At 35.1% G+C, this 26,949-nt stretch overlaps 3 protein-coding genes across 3 annotated transcripts in view; all 3 read left to right on the forward strand.

Annotated features, from left to right (window-relative positions):
- Window positions 1-26,949, forward strand: part of LOC6053530 — a 258,989-nt gene that overhangs the window by 21,229 nt on the left and 210,811 nt on the right.
- LOC119769788 (A-agglutinin anchorage subunit-like) lies at window positions 9,888-11,036 on the forward strand. Its single transcript, XM_038263394.1, has 2 exons — window positions 9,888-10,247; window positions 10,310-11,036. The coding sequence occupies exons 1-2, from the start codon at window positions 10,130-10,132 to the stop codon at window positions 11,020-11,022; spliced, it is 831 nt and encodes a 276-aa protein (XP_038119322.1). The 5' UTR covers window positions 9,888-10,129; the 3' UTR covers window positions 11,023-11,036.
- Window positions 11,133-12,056, forward strand: LOC119769349 (stress response protein nst1-like). Its single transcript, XM_038261383.1, has one exon. The coding sequence runs from the start codon at window positions 11,133-11,135 to the stop codon at window positions 12,054-12,056; it is 924 nt and encodes a 307-aa protein (XP_038117311.1).

Below are 26,949 nucleotides of genomic sequence, written 5' to 3' on the forward strand. Positions count from 1 at the left end.
GACTCCTGGAATGGTCCAGAACATCCCAACATAACAGCAATACAGTCTGCCATAATCACTGAATCTTTGCGGTTATGATGCGTGGTTAAAAATCATCGATCTTTTTCTTGTTACAGTGACCCAAATATCTAAACTCCAGGGACTCCTAGGATGACCAAAGACATCCCAACACATTAACAAAGCAGTCTACCATACTGTTTGAAGCTATGCGTGTATGTTCCGGGGTCAAAACCGGTCGACATTTTGCTTGTTACGGTAGTAGACCCACAGATCTTAACTCCAGGGAGTCCTAGGAGAACCCAGGACACTCCAACACATCCGCATAGTAGTCTACCATACTCACTGAAGCCATGCGGGTATGATCCGTGGTCAAAAACCGCCGACATCTTGCTTGTTACGGCGGTAGACTCACCGGTCTTAACTCCAAGAAGTTCTCGGATGACTCAGACCATCCCAATAAGTTGTTACAACATTGCACTGAAGACTTCCGTACTCACTGAAGCAGTCTGGGTTGGACCCGGTTTCAAATCCTTGAAGTTTCGACTTGTTTCTATGGGATGCCTCTTGCACAAACGGTTCAAACGGATAAAAACAAGAGAAATCATGTTTCAATCATGCTAAGACATATCAGAACTCATAGTTTTTGCTGATACGCGTCGAATGAAGTCAAGAAAATCGAAATCCATAATGAAACAGAGATTTTATGAATGATTTTAGAAATAGCAAAAATACGATTTTTTGTTCATTTTAACCCAAAATGCTCAAAATTCAACAGCATGTAACTTTTGATCCCCGGGGTTTAGAGAGTTGGTCCAGAAGACTTTTTTTCATGTTTCGGCGAGATCTTTCGAAAAAAGTTGGTCCCGTTCGTGTACATCCTTGGACCAAATTTGCCCATTCTCCTTTCGATTTTTTCCAATCCAATTGAGCAATCGAAAAGGCAAATTTAATTTTACATAAAAAATTAAGGTCATTTTTTTTGGTATAAAATCTGTAAAGTACTTTTTGATTGCAAATTCAATTTTAAACAAAAGATTGAGGTCAAATTTCTTTTTGGTATAAAATTTCGATTTTTTCCAAATATCACTATTTTTTCAAAAATTTACAACTCGGCGGCAATTTTTTTGACCATACTTGTCTATACCTCAGAATTTGCAGATTTGTGTCCCTTAGGCTGGTACAAATATTTTTAAAAGTTTTTGTCACCCCCTTCAAAATTGGCCCGAAAAATCAGGGGGCAAAAAAAAAATTTTTACAATAAACTTCAAAATTTCAATGAAAATTCAAGTGCAACCAGCTGAAATCAAATTAAAATACATTCTTCTGCGTTTATAATCATTTTTAGCATGTTTGGGTTTATTAAAAAATCTTAAATTTTTTTTGAAAATCTTCGATGCAAAATCTTTTTTTTCGATACAATTTTTATTTTTGTCAGATCTTAGATTTTTTGAAAACTAGAGATTGCAAAACAACTGAACTAGTGTAAAATGTATTTTAAAACACTTTTTTCATTTAAATGTGAAGACTATGGCTTGTTATTTAAATTTTTATATTTTTTTATTTTTTTGCCCCCTCCTTGACTTTTTTTAAATATTTGCATCGGCCTTAAAATATATAAAAAAAACTCGAAAATCAAAAAATATGTATTTTGGGAAATTGAGTCTTTGTGAAAAAAAAAAATCATAATTCAAAAATCGTCATTTTTTTCCGTGTACCATTTTTTTCTCAATAGTCCTCTACAATACCTACAACTTTGCCGAAGACACCAAATTGATCAGATAACTTAATCAAAAGTTATAGCTGTTAAAATATTTACGTATTATTTTGTATGAACAGCTGCCAAAATTGTATGGAGACTTGTATGGGAGAACCAATGACACACAATCTAACAATACACGCAAAATTCAGATAACACAGATCTGTGTAAAATTTGACACAGATTGCACAAAACCTGGAATACACAGAATCTGTGTAAAAGCCTTGTACACAGATCTGTGTTCAGCCGTTGTCTGTCAAATCTGTGTAATTTTATAAAAGCAATCTGTGTAAAATTTTACACAGATCTGAGTAAATTTTTTCACAGGTCTGGGTAAAATATAACACAGAAATGGTTAAAAATATATATTTTAAGCCAGCGATCTGTGTAAAATTTTACACAGATCTGGGTAAATTTTTACACAGATCTGGGTAAAATTCTACCCCGATTTTTCCCCTGCAAACCTGTTTTCTTTCATAAAACGGATGAAAAAACGAAAATAAACAAAAACAATGAAACTTATTTATTCAATCTTGAGGCAGCGAATCCTTTCCGTGGGAACCGGAGCAGCGAATCCTTTCTTGGTCGCGGGCAGTGAATCGCCGGAAGATCACGAATCAGGTTGTTGTTTCGGCTGGCGCTTCCTTGCCGGAGGACTTTCTGGTCCGAATCTGGCCGAGACGTTCGAAGAAGTTGGGTAGTGCACGAGCGATCTAAAAAAAACAAGAATTAGATTTAATCTAACAAAGTTTATCAAAAAGAAACCTACCGCAAACGCTGGCCTTCCTTGGACGCGGGAACCGAGGCAGCGAATCCTTCCTTGGTCGCGGGAACCGGAGCAGCGAATTCTTTCTTGGTCGCGGAAACCGGAGCAGCGAATCTTTCCGAATCGGCGGAAGATCACGAATCAGGTTACTGTTTCGGCTGGCGCTTCCTTGCTGGAGGGCTTTCTGGTCCGAATCTGTAGCGACGATGGCCAGGAAATCTCGAAATCTCAAAACTGGTGTTCTTGCCGGAGGAGTTGGAAGTTTGGTTCACTCTTTTACAGTACTCGCGAAGATATGCTAAACGAACAAAAAAGTTAGGTTATGGAATTAGTTTATACTTAATCTGGTGAAATTTGTTGTAAAACTATGTTTTCTACTAAGAAATCTACAGTCATGATAAAACCATGTTTGAAATTAAGATTTATAGAAAAACTCAGTTAATAATCACAAAAAAATCTATGAAAAAACGACCAAAAAATTTTCAACCTTTTCAGCTCAGCAGAAGTGCGGGAAATGAACGACAGTGACGCCAACTCTATTTTACACAGATTTAGAAGAGACGCTGTTCAAAAATCTGTGTAATATTTTACACAGAACTGTGTCAGGAAACTACACAGATTTTGAAAGCTAGAACTGATCGTCAAGCTGTGTAATTTTTTTACACAGATCTGTGTTATCCAGATTTTGCGTGTACATTGTAATATGGCCGAAGGCAGGCCCGTAGCCAGGGGGATGGGCTTTGGGCTGAACCGCCCCCCCTCAATTTTTTGGAAGACATATGGGAGAGAGGGAAGAAGAAGAAAAGAACCAAAATTCTGGCTACACTTCTAGCCGAAGCTGAAGTGTAAACAAAGATTCTATCCTGCTCGTTCCTTATGTAAACATCAAAGGACGTGAGCAGGACAGATTCGTTGTTTAAAAACTTCGGCTTCGGCCTTTTTACATTATTTTGCTTGAAATAGCTTCTTTGGTCATAGGAAAGGCCTCCACAAAGTTTGAGCCAAATAAAAAAATACAAATCAAATCAATTTCCGGTTTTGGTAGAGACTTGTTCAATAGAGCAATTCTCTGAGATTTCGGTCATTCGATTTTTTTTTGTATTTTTGAATCTGGCTGAAACTTTTTTGGTGCCTTTGGCCAAAGAAGCCATTTTGCTTCATTAGTTTGTCCATATAATTTTCCATACAAATTTGACAGCTGTCCATACAAAAATGGTGTATGAAAATTAAAAAAAATCTGTACCTTTTGAAGGAATTTTGGTGTCTTCGGCAATGTTGTAGGTATGGATAAGGACTACACTGAAAAAAATGATACATGGTAAAAATTTTTTTGATGATTTTTTATTTAACTTTTTGTCACTAAAACTTGATTTGCAAAAAGCACTATTTTTGATTTTTTTATTTTTTGATATGTTTTAGGCGACATAAAATGCCAACTTTTCAGAAATTTCCAGAATGGGCAAAAAGTCTTTGATCGAGTTATGATTTTTTGAATCAGTACTGATTTTTTTTTGAAAAAATCAAAATATTGATCGCAAAAATTTTTCAGCTCCATTTTTAGATGTAAAATCAAGTTTGTAATCAGAAGGTACTTTGTGAAATTTTGATAAAGTTCATAGTATTCAAGTTATAGTAATTTTTAGGTAACTTTTTTGAAAATTGCAGCAATTTTTATTTTTTTAAAATAGTGCACATGTTTGCACACTTTTGAAAAAAATATTTTTGAAATGCTGAGAAAATTCTCTATATTTTGCTTTTTTGAACTTTGTTGACCCTTAGTTGCTGAAATATTGCCATGCAAAGGTTTAAATACAGGAAAATTGATGTTTTCTAAGTCTAACCCAAACAACCCACCATTTTCTAACATCGATATCTCAGCAACTAATGGTCCGATTTACAATGTTAAAATATGAAACATTCGTGAAATTTTTCGATCATTTCAAAAAATATATTTTCTAAATGTTTAAATCACGACTAACATATCAAAAGAGTCAAACATTCAATATTACGCCCTTTTAAAATGTTTGTCTTGGTTTAAAAATTTTCATTGAAATGTATATGTTCCGACCTGTGTTTTTTTTTTTTGTTTTTTTTTTTATACATTTTTTGCCTTGTTTTTGTAGCAGTCACTTTATACTGCAGCAAAACACCTCCAAAAGCAAATTTCAGTTTCATTCTCCTACATGTTCCAAAATGCCACCCAAATTACTCCAAGCCGGCTGTGTCAAATTGGCCAGAGAGTCGACCACGCGTTGACAATGGTGGGTTAGGTTGGGGGGACCCCGGCCTAGGTCACCCGTCGTTAAATTCAATCAAATGAAGTATGAAATATTTTTCAGGGTCAATATGTGGCGCATTCCAGAGCGATATTTATTGTCGACGGCGGTGACCCGTGTTGGTGTTCACTCGTTTGGAATCGCAAATAGTTTCGTGTTTGGTGAACCATTCAAGAGCGTATTGTAATTGTGACGACGGCGTACACGCAGAATTGGGCTGGATGAAATCTCGTTAAAATTATTATGGCATTTCGTAGTCAAATTTCGAGGTTTCCTCTGCGTCAAAACCGCGTAAAAACCATCGCCACAAAAATTTGTGATTTAAATCCAGAACGCAGAAATGTGATGAGTAACACATCCGGATGATTCCGGCTGGGTTAGCAACAGTGATTCAAACTTCCCAGGGCACCCACCCAAATCCAAACACTGCCTGTTTATTGTTTATTTTGGAAGACCACTTTGGGCGGTATCTCTTGTGGAGCGCACAAAAAATAACATTCCACTTGTCAGCAAAACGTAGGGGAATTATGCCTATTTTAATCAATGACCTATCTTCAGCCTATCGCATTTTCTAACCTAAATAATTAACAAATAAACTCATTTTAAAGAGCCACAAACCAGCCAAACTATGAGCAAGAAGTGAGCATGCATCCTAGTGAAAGATTTAATCCGAAAAACACTAAATTTTTACAAAAAACAGGAAAAATGTATTTGGCTCGTGTTTTTTTCCTTACCTGACACCGTCATTTAAGCCGGCCTGATAAATCTTCTGACCGCTTAAGCATAGTCCTTTGAATCAGACCACTTTTGTTTTACTTTTTACCTCACTATTTTACACTTTTTAATTATGTTAATTGCTGCAATTTAAACATACGTTTATTTCACATCGAGCTTCTCAATTTTTTTTACGCGAAATGTTGTTTTAATTGAAGAAATACACTTTTAAAAAAAAAATGCCGAAGCACTAGCTCCCAACATATTTTCAACACTTTTGAGCAATCTTCTTAATTGACACCAATACAAGCGTAACTACAGTGTTGCCAAACTGAAACATATTATTTCTCATCTTGGTCCATGCTTGCATAATCTTTTTCGTCCATTTTATTAACATTTGCCTCAAAACTGGCAACCGATGTTAAGAAATGCTTTGAAAAAATATTTAGGCCCTTTGCATTATTGATTGACAGTTGTGATGTGTCAAAATCAAAATTTTCTTCAAGTGTAAACAGCAAAATGATTTCGGGTAAGCTAAAAAAGGGATTTTTTGATGAAGACTGAATTGAACAAATGTATTTATTTCAGAAACAGACGAAGAACCGATGGATTTGTCGATTCCTGGCCGACCCAGCCAGAACCTGGACATTCCAGCTCGCCGGCGATGTTTATTTGTGTCAGCGTCACACCCAGTTGACCTCAGCTATCGCGAAACTATCGGCACTACAAGCTTCGATCGGAACAGCAGCTTCGGCGTTCCTCTCCCGGGCGTAAACGCTTTGGCAGCCTCGGTTCGTCCCCTGGCGGCCAACCAGCAGCGTGCGGTCAGTCCCGGAACGTTCGGCAGCAACAGCTGCCTTGGTGCTCCTCCCCAGGGCGTCAGCGCGTTGATGGCCTCGTTTCGTCCCCTGGCGGCCAGTCCCGGATCGTACAGCAGCTTCGGTGCTCCCCCCCAAAGCGTCAGCGCTTTGACAGCATCGGTTCGTCCCCTGGCGGCCAACCAGCGGCGTGCGGTCAGTCCCGGAACGGAAAGTGAGCTATTTGAGAAAGATCCGAACGCCGACAACGTGACCGGTCCCGGAGGGCTCACCAGCAGAAGCAGCTTCGATGCTCCTCTCCAGAACGATGAGACTGGGTCGGCGTCTCAAACCACGGAAAAAGGTAGGGTATTATTTTTGGGATGTTCTATAGGAAAATTGCGAGTGGTGAGAGCTTACTATTGGTTTGGTAATTGCGTTCTAAAATTAATTGTCTGTCCTTGATGTAGGTAATTTTGCTTTTAAAACAGTTTTTCACTTTTTTAACATTACATGTAACATAACATAAGCAAATATTACACCAATAAGTATTGAGTGGCTCTGTACGATTTCGCAAATCGTCTTATCTTAGTATTTTTCAATTTGGATGAAACTTTGTCCATGCATTCCCTATGTCAAAAGACAATTTTTAGGGCTGCTCATACAAAATGGGTATGTAAATGTATACAATTCTGTATCTTGAGAAGAAATGTTCTGACCGATTTGGTGTCTTCGGCAAAGTTGTAGGTTCTGATTAGAACTTTTCGGGTAATAGTAGGTACACGGAAAGAAAATCGTCTTTTATTTAACATTTTAACCATTCAATTAGTTTCTTAGATACAGCCTCACAAAGAATTCAAAAACAGTTAGTTAAATTTACAGGCTAATTAGGTGACAGACACTTAAAAGAATTTACTTCATTGATTCGAATTCATTCTGAGGCTAATTTAACTGTCCAATTTTCAAAGTTCCTTAGATAAATTGTTAAAAATCTTCTCAGATTTTCAAAAATATTTTTTTGAGTTCTTTTCTTTGAAGAAATATTTTTAAATGCAATTAAAAAACTAAATTTGACTTTGATATTTAAAGCATAACTTTTTGTCAAAATTTGAATATCTTAAAAAAAAAATCAAAAATCATATCTATTATAGACACATTCTCCAGCGACAAAAAGCGACACGTTTTGGCTGATAGGTCAAACTACTTTTTGAAACATATAAAAAAATCGAAATTATTAACTTACAATTTTGCCGAAGACACCAAATCGGTCAGAGAATCCCTTCTCAATATACAGAATTGCATTCATTTACTTACCCGTTTTGTATAAGCAAGTGTTATTTTATTACGTAACGCAAAAAACGGATTTTTAGACATCCTCCCGCCCCCCCCCTCGTAACAAAATTTCCATACAAATTAAAAAAAATGGATGGGCGTAACACGGCCTCCGACACCCCCTCCCCCCAACTGCGTTACGTAATAAAAGAACGCTCCCTAAGCAGCCCCCAAAATTGATTGGAAAGACTAATGCTGCAAAATTGCTTCATGGACAAAATTTTCAGATCTAAAAATTTAAATTAAATTTTTATTTACAGTAAAAACTCGAAAGTTTGATTTATTTATCCATCAGTCGTTATACTGACACGAACATTCAATAATTTTTTCAGTCGAGTATTGTTATTCCGAGGAAGATGTGCAGGCGGCCCTCGAGCATATTCGTACCGGAGTAATGTCGCTTTATAGGGCGAGTATCAGCTTCAATATTCCGCGTGGTACATTACAGTACCGCATGAGTGACAGGTTTCAAAATAAACTTACCACCGGCCCTCCAACTGTGCTCACAACCGCTGAGGAGGAAAAACTTGTACAATGGTTGTTTGACATGCAACGCAAGGGGTTTCCCGTTACATCAACTGGCCTGCAAGCCAAAGTGGCGGACTTTATCAAAATCTCGCCACGGCCAAACACGTTCAAAAATGGAACCCCAGGTATTTTTTTATTTACGTTAGTTTGCAATAGATTTTTAGAGCCAAAAATTCAAAAATTCAAAAATTCAAAAATTCAAAAATTCAAAAATTCAAAAATTCAAAAATTCAAAAATTCAAAAATTCAAAAATTCAAAAATTCAAAAATTCAAAAATTCCAAAATTCTAAAATTCTAAAATTCTAAAATTCTAAAATTCTAAAATTCTAAAATTCTAAAATTCTAAAATTCTAAAATTCTAAAATTCTAAAATTCTAAAATTCTAAAATTCTAAAATTCTAAAATTCTAAAATTCTAAAATTCTAAAATTCTAAAATTCTAAAATTCTAAAATTCTAAAATTCTAAAATTCAAAAATTCAAAAATTCAAAAATTCTAAAATTCTAAAATTCTAAAATTCTAAAATTCTAAAATTCTAAAATTCTAAAATTCTAAAATTCTAAAATTCCAAAATTCTAAAATTCTAAAATTCTAAAATTCTAAAATTCTTAAATTCTAAAATTCTAAAATTCTAAAATTCTAAAATTCTAAAATTCTATAATTCAAAAAACAAAAAAATCTAAATTTCTTTCTAACTTTAGAATTTTAGAATTAAAGACTTTAAGGCTTTTAGAATTTTAGACTCTTAGACTTTTAGAATTTTAAAATTTAAGAATTTAAGAATTTTAGACTTTTAGACTTTTAAACTTTTAGACTTTTTGATTTTTAGAATTTTAGAATTTTAGAATATTGGAATTATAATTATAAAATTCTTAAATTCTAATATTCTAAAATTCTATAACTCAAAAAACAAAAAAATCTAAATTTCTTTCTAACATTAGAATTTTAGAATTTTAGAATTTTAGAATTTTAGAATTTTAGAATTTTAGAATTTTAGAATTTTAAAATTTTAGAATTTTAGAATTTTAGAATTTTAGAATTTTAGAATTTTAGAATTTTAGAATTTTAGAATTTTAGAATTTTAGAATTTTAGAATTTTAGAATTTTAGAATTTTAGAATTTTAGAATTTTAGATTTTTAGAATTTTAGAATTTTAGAATTTTAATTCTATAATTCAAAAAACAAAAAAAATCTAAATTTCTTATATTTAACAGGTCAAAGCTGGTTGACAGGCTTTATGAGACGCCATCCGGACATTGCAGTCCGTAAACCAGAGGGCGTCACAGCGGCAAGTGCACGTGTGTCGGAAGACGATCTACGAGGATGGTATCGAACGATCTGGGACTATGCTGAATTGCATCCGGAAATCCTAGAGGCCTTGATGGATCCTAAGCGCAACGTTAACGGGGATGAGATAGGATTCTATTTGTTTAAAATGGCCAGGAAGGTTCTGGCAAAAAAAGGCGATCGGGATGTGGTCATGGTCGAATCTGGAGATCCAAAAAAGAACGTGACGGTGCTGTTCTGCTTCAGCGCTGATGGGTATTGCTTTCCTCCGGATATAGTGCTTCCGTATAAACGCCTTCCGAAAGAGATTATCCAAAGCGTGCCGGGAACGTGGGGGATCGGAAAATCCGAGAACGGTTGGATGGATACAGACAACTTCGTCCTCTACATCAAACAAATTCTGTACCCGTCTCTGGTTAAGCGTGGTGTCAAATTCCCAGTTCTGTTTTTTGTTGATGGCCACAAGTCGCACACAGCGTTTGCTGCTGCAGAGGCGTGCCAAGAGCTGGGGATTGTGCTCATTGCATTATATCCGAACTCAACCAGAATTATTCAACCTGCGGACGTGGCGATTTTTGGCCCTCTAAAGCAGTCCTGGCGCAAAATTGTCGAACAACGGCCACCCAATGATCCACTGACCACCCGCAATTTCGCAGCAAACCTCGAAGCAGCCATGAACGAATCAATCAAAGAGCAAACCATCAAAAAGTCATTTGTCGTCACTGGAATCCATCCGTTTAATGAGAACGCCCCAAACTACACGAAGTGTTTGGCAAAATCTGCTAGCGCTGGTAAAAGATGATTTCAGTGTTATTACAACATGTATGTGATTATATTATGTATTATTTTGCAGCAAATAACCAGCGAATCTCCACATCCGATCGTGCGCTTGGTGCAACATCGTCGTATCGCTCGGAGGCTGGAGCAGGATCTGCTACGTTCTCGGGTGGCGTCGACTTGTCCGACACGATCTTCACCTCAACCACTCCGGGCATCGCCACACCAGCACCAGCGTATCGCTCGACGGCTGGAGCAGGATCTGCTACGTTCTCGGGTGGCGTCGACTTGTCCGACACGATCTTCACCTCAACCACTCCGGGCATCGCCACACCAGCACCAGCGTATCGCTCGACGGCTGGAGCAGGATCTGCTACGTTCTCGGGTGGCGTCGACTTGTCCGACACGATCTTCACCTCAACCACTCCGGGCATCGCCACAACAGCACCAGCGTATCGCTCGACGGCTGGAGCAAGATCTGCCACGTTCTCGGGTGGCGTCGACTTGTCCGACACGATCTTCACCTCGACCACTCCGGGCATCGCCACACCAGCTCGCCCTCTTGGCACAACGTGGTCGTATCACGCGGCGGACGGAGTAGAATCTCCCACGTTCTCGGGTGGCGTCGACTTGTCCGACACGATCTTCACCTCAACCACTCCGGGCATCGCCACAACAGCACCAGCGTATCGCTCGACGGCTGGAGCAGGATCTGCCACGTTCTCGGGTGGCGTCGGCTATTCCGACACGATCTTGGCACAGCGTCGAATCGCTCGACGGGTGGAGTAGGAGGATCGTTCTCGGATGACACTAACGCGGCCGCTACAAGTTTCGAGCAATCGACTAATCAACGTTGGGAGGAGGAAGAGATCAGAATGGACGATTTTTGTTTTGAGTCAATGCCCCCTCTTCAGGACATCACTAACAAACGCCGTATGAGTATTAGTCACTTTTTACACACTCCGCCAACTCCTAAACGAAAATCAAACCACATTAATTACAAGATAAAGACGCAACCGATCCTTACAGCCGATGAAAGGCTGGCCGAACTACGCCAGGCTGATGAACTGAAGGTGCAGAAGAAGCAAGAACAACAAGAAAAAGCCAAAAAAAGGGAGGAGGCAAGATTAGCAAAGCAGGCTGAGAAGGAAGCACGTGAAGCGGAGAGGAAAAGGAAACGTGAAGAGAATGCGAGCAAGAAGCAACTTCAGGAAGGTATGAAACAACGTAAAGCTGACGAAAAACGAGCAAAGGAAGCGGCTAAGAGGAAGGCCAGAGAAGTGCCAGCCGAGCTGTCTTATCGCTCGACGGCTGGAGCAGGATTTGCCACGTTCTCGGGTGGCGTCGACTTGTCCGACACGATCTTCACCTTGATCACTCCGGGCATCGCCACACCAGCTCGCCCGCTTGGCACAACGTGGTCGTATCACGCGGCGGACGGAATAGAATCTCCCACGTTCTCGGGTGGTGTCAACTTGCCCGACACAAGCGTCAACAGTACTCACACGTCGACAACTCCGGGCTTCGCCACACCAGCTCGCCCTCTTGACACATCGTCGTCTTATCACGTTGCGGGCGGAGTAGAATCTCCCACGTTCTTGGAGGGCGTCAACATGGCCGACATCAGCGTCAACAGTACTCGCAACTCGGTCACTCCGGGCATCGCCAAACCAGCTTACCCGCTTGATACAACATCGTCGTATCGTTCGACGCTCATGATCGGTATGGATGACGCAACATTGGCCAAACAAGCAGAGAAGGAAGCGGGAGAAAAAGGAAACGCGATGAAAAAGCGAGTTGGGGAGAACTTCAGCAAAGGTTGAAGGAACGGAAAATAGAAGAGAAACGAGAAAAGGAAACGGCTAAGAGAAAGGCCGCAGAAGCTCCAACGGAAATATATGTTAAACTGAGATAACAACTGACATCATAATTCATACTCCATGATTTGGATAACAAACATCGAATTTGCAGCTATAATAAATCATAAATTTGTAATTTAATAACCCTCAATGGTATGTCTAATCAGTATAAAAATAAACAATTTAAATGACTGTTTTGTTTTCTCCTTTATTACAATAGAAAAGTATAAGATTTGGTTTTGAAAAACAGCATTTTTTAAAGGCTCCGTTTATTCCTTCATGCTCTTTTTTTAATATGTATTAAATCGCAATAAATTGTTCAAAACTAGTGATTTCTGTCCCTATTTACCCCAGATTGCAATCCTGTTACAATTACGTTGCCTGATAAAAAAAATGCGTTTATTATTTCGAAGATAACGGTCATTTTGAAAGAAAATTTTAAAACTGTCTCAGCCTTCATAGGCCCTTTGCAAATTGAAATTATGGTTTTGATGCTGATTTTGTTTGTAGTGGTGCTTTCAAGGCGTTGATTAGAATAGGTATCTGGGAGTGATTATAATAGGTAATTTAGGCTGAATATACAAATTTGATGGAGTGATTTAAAAATGATTTAAAAAATAGATGAAATAACTGAACTTCATATTATTTTATATTAACATGTTCAGGAAGAGTTGCCCTTCCAAATGAACATAGAATTTTCATGATTTAATTGAAAACTGCAGAGTAATTCTAAAAGGAATCAAGAGTCATCGCTAAATAGGCTTAAAATAGGTATATTTCCCCTAGCCGTTATCAGTGCAGTTTTCGCTGTTGTTATTCGCTTTTAAATACATGTATAGAATGAGGAGCGAGAGAGTGAGGAGCCGCCATATTTGAATTCCTCCGGCACCAGCAGCTCAGACAACGATTTCCGCGGGGGTAATTGACGGGCGAATTCCATGAATAATTCAGCCGCGGGGAGGGGCGGGCAACCAATTCAAACACGCGCCAGCTTGTGCGGCTCCAGCGGGAACATCGGAACTGATGATGGGATGCTTTACATGGCAGTGTGGAATTTTAACTTGCTTTTTGTCATGGGATGCGAGTGACGGAATTATTTGACTTATCAATTTGCAAATTTTTCATCAATTTGCACAAAATTGATTGACTTGCTTCTGACGCTCTTCGTTGATGTCACTAATTATAATTTGCAAAATTAAAACAAATCAGCTAAATAATTAAAAAGTGATTAAAATATATTTCAAACTAAATTTCATCATGTAATTGTTTGAAAACATGCAAATTCAACTTCTCAGTTGAATCTTTCCGCTTTCAAAAAGATAACTTCACGAAACAACTGCACCAACCTAAAACAAGGGGTTCAAGCGATATTAAACCGGCTCTAATCACGAACCACTTGTTCCTCCATCGTTTGAAATCCATTTAAACGCCGTGATTGCTTGTGTATTAAGTCTTCCACCGCAGCAGCCCAGAAATTAGAAATCACGATAAACTATTCACCCATAGTACTTTTCCTCACTCTAACAAGCCCGCAATTTTCCGCGCTGAGCAACTCCCAACCCCGAAAATTACCTTTCCCTGTAACAACCCACCACACAGACCACGACCATCAGTTCAGTTTAGTTTATGAAAATAAATGGATTAAACGGGTCAGCGCTTAATGTTGGCTGCTCTCGTGAAAGCATCGCCGCTTTTTCTTTTGCGCCAAAACTTTTCGCATCCATCGAACCGTGCAATATCTCTCTCTCGCTCGGTAGAGATGCTGAGCTTTATCTAACCACTAACCATCGGGGTTTACTCCCATTTTTGTGCAGATCTGATGAGATTCGAGCGAAAATTACTATCAAAACACACCGATTTTTGCAACCGAGTGAGTTGCTGCTGGTTGGACGAGGGCAGGTCATAATCGGTAATAAGCTCGCAACCACTACGCGGAACGCGCAGCCACAGTGGATCCCACCAGCGAGATGAGGTTGCGCGAATTTGTGCGCTCTTTTAACCCTCAGCGGGACGCCCAGCTATCAAAGCTCACAAATTGAACTTCTCACTACAATCATCTCATTATTCACTAGTGATCAGTTTAGACGCGACACTCATTAACCATTGTTCACAACACTTAATAGCGGGAGTGGTGAGTTGAAAGCAGTGAGTCGTGAGCTACGAGGCGTGAGTAGTGAGCTTCTCGTTTTGTGGACTGTAAACCGCAACACACTACCGATGAGTTGCGAACCGTGAAAGGTGAGGTATATTTTTGTGGCGCAGGTTGCTTTGAGTTGAGAGGAATTAATTATTCGTGATAAACTCATAACTCACTTTTAACATTGACCACATTGGACCCGACACTCATTATCCACAACTTGAAACAGGACATTGAAAATAGTGAGCTGAAAGTTGTGCGCAATGCGTTGAGAGAAGTGAGTTTCGAGTTGTGAGCTTACAATTGTGATTTGCCAGTGTTTCGTTTATAGCAGTGTGACAAAAAATATAAAATAGGTTTAATTTACATTTAATTGATTTTTTTTTTCGTTTTACCCTAGAGCGTCCAATTTCCCGGGGTTTCAAATTTCCCGGGAAACGGGAAATTTTCAACAAATTTCCAGAGAATTTCCTGGAAATTCATAATTTATCACAAATTGTTCTGATCCTGGCTCTGATTAATATTTTACAAATTTCCCGGGAAACGGGAATTCCCGGGATTTTTCCCGGAACGGGAATTAGGACGCTCTGTTTCCCCCTCTCAAATTGGCAGACAATAAAAATCTGGAATTCTATATTATTCACAATTAGCACTGGGCAAAAAAAGAGTGAGCCGCTCAAAAGAGCCGGTTCACAAAAAGAGCGAACGATCCATGATTCACAAAAAAGAGCCACGGTTCTTTTTAAAACTCTGGTCTTGTGAAAGAACCATTCCAAGATGTAAATAATTTTGAACCTGTGTTTTTAGTTTAAAAACATAATTGATTTCTAACAAATCGTAGTTTTAAATTTGTTTTTAAGGATTGAAAATTAAATTTCAAATTTGACAATGCTTATAAATTAAGTCATATTTGTCAAAATTATCCCACGGTGTACTTCCACAGGTTTTTGAGGGTAAAACATGACAAGTTAAAGCAACTTTTGAAAAATTCTTATCACTATACGTTGAAAGACTCTTAACTATATTTTCGCCAAAACCGCTTAAACATTTTTCAAAAAATTATTTTCAGTTTGCTAGTTTTATTTGAAATTTCTTCAAAAGTAAAGCTGAATGATTTTCTAAAGTAACCATAAAGATACATTAAAGTGTTGAAAATTACTAAGTAACCCATTAAATATTGAAAAAAAAAAAATCCTCTTACCCGATTAAACTTTTGTTTTACCCTAGAGCGTCCAATTTCCCGGGGTTTGAAATTTCCCGGGAAACGGGAAATTTTCAACAAATTTCCCGGGAATTCCCGGGAAATTTAAAAAAATCGAAAATTGTTCTGATCCTGACTCTGATTAATATTTTACAAATTTTCCGGGAAACGGGAAATATTTTTTTCCGGGAAATCCTTATTATTTTCCCGGGACGGAATTTGGACGCTCTATTTTCCCCTCTCAAATTGGCAGACAATAACAATCTGGCACCCCATATTATTCACAATTCAAACTGGGCAAAAAAGAGCGAGCCGGTTCACACAAAAAGCGAACGATCTATGATTGACAAAAAAGAGCCGCGGTTCTTTTTAAAACTCTGGTCTTATGAAAGAACCATTCAAAGACGTAAATATTTTTAAACCTGTGTTTTTTAGTTCAAAAAATCATGGATTTTCTAACAAATTGTAGTTTTAAATTTGGTTTTGGGGATTGAAAATTTAATTTCAAATTTGACAATGCTTTATGGCTAAATTAAGCCATATTTGTCAAAATTATCCCACAGTGTACTTCCACAAGTTTTTGAGCATAAAAATGGCAAGTTAAAGTATTTTTTGAAAAATTCTTATCACTAGACGTTAAAAGACTCTTGACTATATTTTTGCCAAAATCGCTTAAGTAAAACTGAATGGTTTTTTAAAGTAACCATAAAGATACATTAAAGTATTGAAAACTTCTAAATAACCCATTAGATTTTGGAAAAAAAATCCTCTTACTTAATTAAACTTTGACATTTTTAGACTTTTAGACTGATAGACTGATTGAATCAGAATGTTTGAAGACAATTTTCAAAAAATAAAATATCAACAATTGTTTTAGGGGAAATATACCCTTTCTAATCAAACACCTATCTTCGTCATATGAACAGTTTGATGCTCGATTAAAGCTCCAAAAATACTATTTACGCTATAAACTTACCAGCAACAGCACCGCCCCGAGTAAACACGCAAATTTATGCCATTTACTGGCAAAAAAGATCAAATTTAATGCACTTTTGATCATAATTTCTATTTTGCGAGACCATTTCTCATCATTTTGGTGGCACACACATCCACACGCAAGATGAGAACTTAACTGCTTAACGAGAGTCGCCATCAATATCTTTTCACTTGCGCTAACGTTTTCAAAGCGCTTGAGATATAAAATTGCTTCCAACTACCGGCAACATGTTCTTTTGCACATTAATTAGTAACTCACTTGAAAAATATTCCCAAAACATGTAAATAATTAGCAAGCGCCATCAAAAAAACAAACGCGCCAAGTCTTTTGACGTTTGACTTTTGACGACCCATTCCAATCGAAGGCTGAAGAAAAGCAGGCGACAAGCGAAGGCAAATAAAGAACCACCAGCAGCGCCTGTTGGAGTGAGTCAGTGATGCCAGGAAATATTCTCTGTAAATGCTACTTTCCGTGAGTGTTCGCTTAAAATTTCATCAATTTTGGCAGCACTAAGCAGACCCAAAAGATCACTGGAAGAAAAAAACGACTAAACGTGGCCCAATGTACTCGACTGATTAGAATGCAAATGGGAAATATTTTTTTTGAAATGCTTGTAAAAGGAATAGCATGACATTTAATAAAAGTGAAAATAAACAGAAATGTTCACAACAAGTTGCTCAACTCGTTGGTGTACTTGGTGTTAGTAAATTTCAAGGACTACTCCAGATTATCCAGCATCATTGAAACACGATCGCTTATTAGGCTTAAAATGGGTATATTTCCCCTATTTTAGCCAAAATAAACGCAAAAGAGCGTTAAAAAGCAGTTAAAAAGAGCGGCTCATTTTAATGAGCGAGTGAAAATGAGCAGCTCCAAAAAAAGTGCAATTTTGCCCACCTCTAGTGAGCATCTATTTATGTGTGTTGAATAGTGAATAGTGAAAAGAACGTTGTGACTCACTAAAACCCGACATATAATTCCCACTTGCAATTCACTTTTTGTAGAAGCACTCACTGCTCAGTACTGACTTAAGAAGTATAGAATCCTGAGTTTAATAATGTGAGTAGGGAGCTCACAGATGTGTGAGTTGCATTTTTTTTGCGTTTTAAATAATTAACAGTTTGCAACATCACTCGAATTCACTCATAACTCACTTCAACAACTAACAAATTGCGAGTAGAGAATAGTGAGCTGAAATATGTGAGTAGTGAGAAGTGAGTAATGAGTAGTGAGTTGTGATTCACAATTTTTGATGATCAGAGACGATAACATAGCTTGCGATTGTAGGTTGAAAGTTATGAATTGTGATTAGTAAAGTTGTAAGTAGTGAGCTAACAGTTGGGTGAGTCGCGACTTGTTTCCCGCCCAGCTGAGGGTTGATCATCGTTTGCGTTGCGCTTGTTACGCGCGCGTTCAACAGAATAGTTGCAGCTTGAGTTAAAATATCTATCCACATATACAATACACGCTAGAGATAATCTAGTTCAGCAAAGTTACGCCGAGCTCTTCGCCAGCAAGGGGCTCGGGGAAAAAAAAGTACTTTCACCACCCAGCACCCCACAGATGTTCACAGATGGTGCAGCTCAGCGCTCACTCACTCTATAAAGTTGGATGGCAAATTACACCCGCAAATGCAGTGCGCGCTCGAAAGAATTGCGCTGGACTGGTTTTGTCAATTAGATGCGTACTTCCGTCACGCTACTTGAGATGACGACGACTGCAAGTATAAGCGCAAGCGTCCCCAGATGAAGTTCTGCAACACACACAAGTGGTTCAGGAAATCGTTGTCAATTTGGACTTAACGAGCGCAGAGGCTTACAACATCCAGAGTCCACTCGAGCGCAAATTTAATTTGACAATTGCACATTCTTCGCGTCGAAAGCATGATGATTGTCAACGGAGTCGTCGTCGTCGTCGTGGTACAAAAGCTTCCAATTTCGAGACTCAAGTGGTGGGGGGGACCCTAAGATGTTTGCTCTAGATTGGTGTTTCTTTGTCGCTGGTGTTGTAGGGTCCATCGTGGGACCAGCAGGGGATTCCGCCGGAGAATGGCGCAGGCGGTCTAATTTTTCAATTGAGATTGATTTGAGTTGAGGGTCTCGTGGCGCAGGGGTAGCGGCTTCGGCTGCCGATCCCGATGATGCTATGAGACGCGGGTTCGATTCCCGCCTTATCCACTGAGCTTCTATCGGATGGTGAAGTAAAACGTCGGTCCCGGTTTCTCCTGTCTCGTCAGAGGCGCTGGAGCAGAAATCCCACGTTAGAGGAAGGCCATGCCCCGGGGGGCGTAGTGCCAATAGTTTCGTTTTCGTTTTTTTTTTGAGTTACCATTCAGCAGCGAGTCTCTGTTGGTGTTGAGTTGTGTTGCAACTTTGTGGAAATGCCAACGTGTTAGATGAAACTAGACATTTCAAGATATTGACTATCTCAAGATTTTAATGTCAAACACGTTCAAATAACCAGTAATGAAGTCTGAGGTAAACATCCCGACCTTAACCTGTTCATATCACCCCAGGCAATTAATCCAGTTTAGCATGCATCACGTGCACAACATCCAACCCCAAGGCCACCGCCGAATCCTTCACCCTAAATTGTTTGTTGAACCGTCCAAAAAGGCCAGTAAGGAGAGAGAAAAAACCGCCACGGCCACAAACCAATTACCATAATTACTGGGTGGCCTAGTTTACTGACTCCATAAACGCACTCACCTTCTCTCGTTTGACCAGGACGGTGTCAGTGACACGCGATGAGAAAACGGCTGTCACCTGCCACTTTCTAATCAGTTCTGAAAGCGTCTAGAACTTGATTTTTTGTTTGAAACTTTCGTTGAAAACCCGGATGTTAAGAAGTGATTGATTTCGAAAACAACTGACAAGAGTGCACTTGAAAAAAATAATTTCTTTTTGTTTATTTTTTACTAACATAACTTTTCTTGGATATCATAACAAGTTATAATTTTTGACCAGAATTTCGATCTTTTTTGTCTTTTTTAAAAATAAACTGTTTTTAACTGTGATGCAATCCCACATAAACAAACTGACCAAACAACAGACAACGTCTCTTGATGTCACAATTTTCGACACGTTTAATACCATCAATCTTTTCCCGTTCAATTTTCAAAAGAGAGTTTGTGTTCAAACAAGCAAACAACACACTCTCGAAACTGATTTTGTTTAACTCAAGATTGCGCCGGCTTCATGAAAACAGTGTTTTGATTTCCAACCACCAAAGGTACCACGATGTTTGTGAACCTGCCTGTGGGCCGCGATAAGAGTGTGTCGTCCCCGGTGCGGTGGTCTTTGCACTCCAAGTTGAACGGCACTGGACTGGAGCAAAACAAAACCACACAGAAGAGAAGAAAAAAACACCAGATCATCATCCGCTGGCCGAATGATTGTCTGACCAGGTTCAAGAATGCTATTAGAGCGCCAATCATTCGGGAAGGTCAGGTAGTGGTGAATGGAACCATGTATATCCAAGTTCAAGCGGATTCAGTGGAAATTCCGTAAGGTGAACTAGTGAGCGAAATAATAAAAAATATTAAAAAAAAACGAATTTTGACCACTTGAACAATCCCACTATCCCAGGAAAAACAAAATCACGCTACCACTGAAGCAGCCATGCAAATGTGAGAAATAATTGGGCATTTTTGTGGCGCCAGCACCACGACCATCGAAGTTATTCTGAAGGTTGATTTCCTATAGGGTTGGTCGGTCCCGCCCAGCCAGAATGGCGAAATGAGTAGCGCCGTGTGTCGTCGTCGTCCTACAGTGTCAAAGGTTGTTGATTTTCGAAAAAACGGTCGCGAAACGGTGTTAGAGTGGTTAAGGTCGTAGAAGGTGTCCTTTACTCTTGTGGCAATGGGTCCAGAAATAGTTAATTGAAATGAAAAAAAAAAATCACTATCAGGGTTGTTACGGACGGCGCGGATCGCGCGGATGGCGCGGATGGCGCGTATCGCGCGGATCTGGCGCGGATTTGCTGGCTAATTTTGCTCAGGCGCGGATTTCGCGCGGATAGCAATTTTGATAAACAAAATAATTGAAAACGATAGAAATTCTTTCACATTACAAAGGAAAATATTATTAGGAATTAAATGAATTCAATCTTTTTCGTTAAGTGCGAAAATATCAATTTCTAAGAAGTTGTAAATGAAGAAAATTTTCTTCTAAAATTTATTGATTGCTTTTTTTCTTAATACGAAACTTTGAAATAATCTTCAAGGAGCGATTTTTTTCATGTATTGAAATTTGTTATATAAATTTAACATAACATTAGAACTCATTATTATTAAAACATCTGCTTAACAATTCAAAAAAATACCAATTTTTTTAAAATCAAAATAACAAAATTCGAAAAATTACAGAATTTTAAAAATTTGAAGCTATGAAACTTTTTAGATTCTCTATGTTTTTTCAATATAAAAAATGTTTTTTTTTTAATTTTTGGTTTATTGAAAAAAATAAAAATTCTATTGCCACTCTGATTCAGGTAGAATTGATTCTATTCCCAATTATCACAACATGACGAAATCCACTTAGAAATCTGCTAAAATCTCCGTCTAAAAGCAAAATGTAATGTTAAAATTAAAAAAAAGAAATCTGGAATTCAACTATTTGAAACTTCAGAATTTACAAGTTCAAATCATAAAAAAAGAATTCATAATTTGAACTTGTCAAAACATACAGACTCAAAAAACTTAAAAGTACGAATTATTCAATTGAAAAATTACGAAAATATTACAATTGATTGTTTGGTTAATTTTTAATGTTTTAAGAAGAAATTATTGAATTATTAAATTTTTAAATGATTAAATTATTGAATTATTAAATTTTTAAATTATTAAATTATTGTTAAACTATTTAATTATTAAACTATTAAATTATTAAATTAGTAAATTATTAAATTATTAAATTATTAAATTATTAAATTATTAAATTATTAAATTATTAAATTATTTAATTATTTAATTATTTAATTATTAAATTATTAAATTATTAAATGATTGAATTATTAAATTATTAAATTATTAAATTATTAAATTATTAAATTATTAAATTATTAAATTATTAAATTATTAAATTATTAAATTATTAAATTATTAAATTATTAAATTATTAAATTATTAAATTATTAAATTATTAAATTATTAAATTATCAAATTATTAAATTATTAAATTATTAAATTATTAAATTATTAAATTATTAAATTATTAAATTATTAAATTATTAAATTATTAAATTATTTAATTGTTTAATTATTAAATTATTAAATTATTAAATTATTAAATTATTTAATTATTTAATTATTAAATTATTAAATTATTAAATTATTAAATTATTAAATTATTAAATTATTAAATTATTAAATTATTAAATTATTAAATTATTAAATTATTAAATTATTAAATTATTAAATTATTAAATTATTAAATTATTAAATTATTAAATTATTAAATTATTAAATTATTAAATTATTAAATTATTAAATTATTAAATTATTAAATTATTAAATTATTAAATTATTAAATTATTAAATTATTTAATTATTAAATTATTAAATTATTAAATTATTAAATTATTAAATTATTAAATTATTAAATTATTAAATTATTAAATTATTAAATTATTAAATTATTAAATTATTAAATTATTAAATTATTAAATTATTAAATTATTAAATTATTAAATTATTAAATTATTAAATTATTAAATTATTAAATTATTAAATTATTAAATTATTAAATTATTAAATTATTAAATTATTAAATTATTAAATTATTAAATTATTAAATTATTAAATTATTTAATTATTAAATTATTAAATTATTTAATTATTAAATTATTAAATTATTAAATTATTAAATTATTAAATTATTAAATTATTAAATTATTAAATTATTAAATTATTAAATTATTAAATTATTAAATTATTAAATTATTAAATTATTAAATTATTAAATTATTAAATTTTTAAATTTTTAAATTTTTAGATTTTTAAATTATTTAATTATTAAATTATTAATTTATTAAATTATTAAATTATTAAATTATTAAATTATTAAATTATTAAATTATTATATTATTGAATTATTAAATTATTAAATTATTAAATTATTAAATTATTGAATTATTTAATTATTAAATTATTAAATTATTAAATTATTAAATTATTAAATTATTAAATTATTAAATTATTAAATTATTAAATTATTAAATTATTAAATTATTAAATTATTAAATTATTAAATTTCTAAAGTACTAAATTATTAAATTTTTAAATTATTTAATCTGGTGTTTTTTTTGAAAAGTTCAATAAACCAAATTTCCAGTTTTTGCTTTTGGGTGTTTTTAGAACCGCCTTGAGTCAGGGGTATTGAAAAACACCCAGAAAACAAAAACTGAAAATTTGGTTTACTGGTCCTTTAAAAAAAAAACTGCAGAAATTATTATTTTTTTGCCATTTTCTTAGTTCGGATAATTTTCGGAGTCATATTTTAGTTTAGAAAAATTTAGAGAAGAAAATAATAGAAATTTCGTGGTTCGATTTTCCAGAGTTAAGTTTTGGCGAGAATTATCAAGTATTAAATCCCTAGATTTTATAATTTGGTGATTTATTTTATGGCTTTAATTTTTTTTTCTGAATTTGTTTTAAAGCAACGATATTTAAAGTGTTGCAAAAAATGCTAATATTGTTTCAGAAATGGCAATAAAGGTTCCATTTGGTACAGGTGGGATATGAATCCACAACTGATCAACGGTACTGATCCAAATGCCTTCTGTATTATTCTTTTTTCGTTTAAAATTTCATTCATTATGTTACTCTCTTCTATGTTTGTCGCAATTTTTTTTATATGGCGCGGATTTCGCGCGGATTGGGTTTTGGGGTCGGCGCGGATCTGGCGCGGATTTTTTTTCGACTTTTCCGTAACAACCCTGTGTAAAATGCTTCTACAAACAACACTAAGAAAACCATTTTTTGATTGAAACATTCTGTATCAAGATTTGAATATTTTTCTAGAACAAGCATGGCCGCCAAATGGCCGATCTGGAATGATGCCTTCCACAGTCTTAAGCTCTTCAAATTGATAAAAAAAACAAAATTTCAAAAAACTGTTTGATTTTAAGTTAAGTTCATTATTTCGTAGTTTTTTTTTTTAACAAATTGCTAAAAGAATTTTTTTCAGCTCGGGTTGTACGACCAGTGCTGAAATTATCTAGTTTTGCAACGAGTTTCATACAGTATGTAAAAAAAGTATTTACACCCCTTGGGCACTATGCACATTTTGTGATGAAACATGTAAAAAATTTAAAGTTTGACAGGAACCTAGTACTACGTTTTGTTCAGAAACTCATGCCAAACATTTTGCTACAAAAAGCTCATGAAAAGATGATTTCTATAAAAAGTTATATAACAAATACTATTACGAAAATAAAAAAGGTGCAAAAAAAGTTTGTACACCTTTCGAAAAATTAACATAAATAATGTTATTTGTTGACAAATCACCATAAATCCAGTCTCCCAACTCCAGATAGGCATATTTGACTGATTAAAAAAATAATTTGGATTGAATATAAAGTTTACTAACTACTTAGTATAAAAGTTTATATAACTCTGGAAATTCTATATAAAACTTATCTAAACTTAATTTTGCAAACTTTTAATTCAACTAAATGTCAAAATATTACCATAGAATTGCTAAATAAACATTTTGGAGTGAGTATAACACCGTTTTGGGGGTATTTGTATCGATAGAATAGATTTTTCGTTGGAATTTCGTACCAACCCGGAATTACGTCGTAGGAAAATCCGCCGGCATCCGAACCGGTCCACGATTCACAAGTCAACCTATGTGGAATCGGAAAGGGCATAAAATTTCCGATCTTTTGATACCCATACATCTAGGTTTTCTTTAAAACCTACGTTTTTATATACCTGGGCAAAAAGTAAGTTTGATCCACGAGAACAAAAATTACAAAATTCCATACATTTTTGGCAGGTTGCTCAAACGAAACCATAACAACGTTTTTGCTTAGGTATTTAAAAACGTGGGTTTTATAGAAAACCTGCATGTATGGGTATCAAAAGATCGGAAATTTTATGCCCTTTCTGATGCCACATAGGTTGACTTGTGAATTGTGGACCGGTTTAGATGCCGGCGGATTTTCTGACGACGAAATTCCGGGTTGGTACGAAATTCCAACGAAAAATCTATTCTATCGATACAAATACCCCCAAAACGGTGTTATACTCACTCCAAAATGTTTATTTAGCAATTCTATGGTAATATATTGACATTAAGTTAAATTGAAAGTTTGCAAAATTAAGTTTAGATAAGTTTTATATAGAATTTCCAGAGTTATATAAACTTTTATACTAAGTAGTTAGTAAACTTTATATTCAATCCAAACTATTTTTTTAATCAGTCAAGGATACCTATTTGGAGTTGGGAGACTGGATTTATGGTGATTTGTCATCAAATAACATTATTTATGTTAATTTTTCGAAAGGTGTAAAAACTTTTTTTGCGCCTGTTTTATTTTCGTAATAGTATTTGTTATATAACTTTTTATAGAAATGATCTTTTAATGAGCTTTTTGTAGCAAAATGTTTGGCATGAGTTTCTGAACAAAACGTAATACTAGGTTCCTGTCAAACTTTAAATTTTTTAAATGATTCATCACAAAATGTGCATAGTGCCCAAGGGGTGTAAATACTTTTTTTACATACTGTACATAATTTCTTTTTTTTGGAATTGCAACAAACACAATTTGAATGGAATTTTAAGTCAATCGTCTATGCGTTTAGTCAATCCACCGATAAAACCAAAACGATATTGAAAAGCATAACTTTTCGATATAAGTGCTGAAAAATTCCTAAAAGTATTACTTTACGTTTATTTTATTTTTAGTAGAGAAAAGTTGGCTTTTTCGTCACGATGGGGCGACTTTGATAGAAGAGTACAATTAAAATACTTAGGGAATTGTTTAGAATCATACTGACTGTGGTAGACAAGTATTCAAAGTATCTCAAAAAGAACTTTTCATAACATTTTGAAAAATTTAAAAAGTTAATTAACTATAGTTAAGAAAGTGTTGATGAAAGTCATTACTCTAAACTTCTCAAAGAGCAAGTCCAGCTCAAATCAGGAATTTTTCTGGTACTTTTGTACCCGACCCTCTCCGATTTCAATGAAACTTTGTAGACAAGTTATCCTGGGCCTATATAAGCCATTTTTGTGTATATGGAGCCAATAGTACACGAAAAAAAAATTGAGAAGGGCGTAAGGTATTTAAATATTTTTCTATTTTGTAATTTAAAAATTACTGTATCTCGAAGCCGTTGCGTCGTATCAAAAAATGGTCCAAGACAAACTTGTAGGAAATTGGACGGGCTTTCTTTAAAAAAAATACACTGAAACAAAAATACACGCCACATCTATGAGATTTTTTGATTTTTAAGTTTCAAAGTTTAATTTAATGGTGATGTCACGTTTTTTGAGGAAATAGCCTAAGATGTTACCAAAAGACTGACGAAAAATGCAGGATGGTATGTCTGTCTTAAAAATAATACAAACATCTTTTTTTCTAAAACTGTTTTTTTGAAAAGTGGTCTAAACGTCAAGCTTTTTGAAAACCGGTAGTGGAAATCGAGATTCCAGACAATTTCACATAAAAGTCTCCATATTGACCATTGTCATATGCTGAAGATGCTGAAGAAACGGGATTTTTGGTGGTTTTTGGCAATTTCTATATGAAATTGTTGTTGGTTTTTCAGTCTCGTAAATATTTTGACCGGAAAGCTCGTCCGATTTCTCATAAGTTTGCCTTTGATAGCTTTTTGATTTATATCGTTTTTTTACTATCCTGGTTTCTACCACACTGAAAAAAAATATTCTATCTTCAGTTATAAGCAATGTAATTAAGCTTATATCTGTAAGCCCTTACATCCAATGTGTATGTTTAGTTAACTAAACATAAACATTGATTTTTTTCTTAAAAACTATATCAGTTACTTTAGTGATGGTACATTTAACGTACAAATAAAGTTTGAACATCTTAAATATGATTTTAATAAGAAAAACTATGACTATCAAAGTCTTTCCGGAATTTAAACTAAGAATTTTTAACTTAAGAGCGAGTTTTTCACCGATGTGAAACAGGTCGTATCGAGGTGCTCCGATTTGGATGAAACTTTCAGGGTTTGTTTGTCTATACATGAGATGAACTCATGCCAAATATGAGCCCTCTACGACAAAGGGAAGTGGGGTAAAACGGCCTTTGAAGTTTGAGGTCCAAAAAACATGAAAAATCTTAAAATTGCTCGCATTTCCGTAAAACTTCATCAATTCCAACTCTCTTAGATGCATTCGAATGGTCTTTTGAAGCCCTTTAAAACGTGCTATAGACATCCAGGATTGGTTTGACTTTTTCTCATAGCTTTTGCAAATTACTGTTAAAAATTATTTTTTTTAAAACCTTAATAACTTTTCCCAACAGCCTCCAACACCCATACTCCCAT

This window comes from Culex quinquefasciatus, chromosome 3 (assembly GCF_015732765.1).
Source record: "Culex quinquefasciatus strain JHB chromosome 3, VPISU_Cqui_1.0_pri_paternal, whole genome shotgun sequence".
NCBI classification, from domain to species: Eukaryota; Metazoa; Arthropoda; class Insecta; order Diptera; family Culicidae; genus Culex; species Culex quinquefasciatus.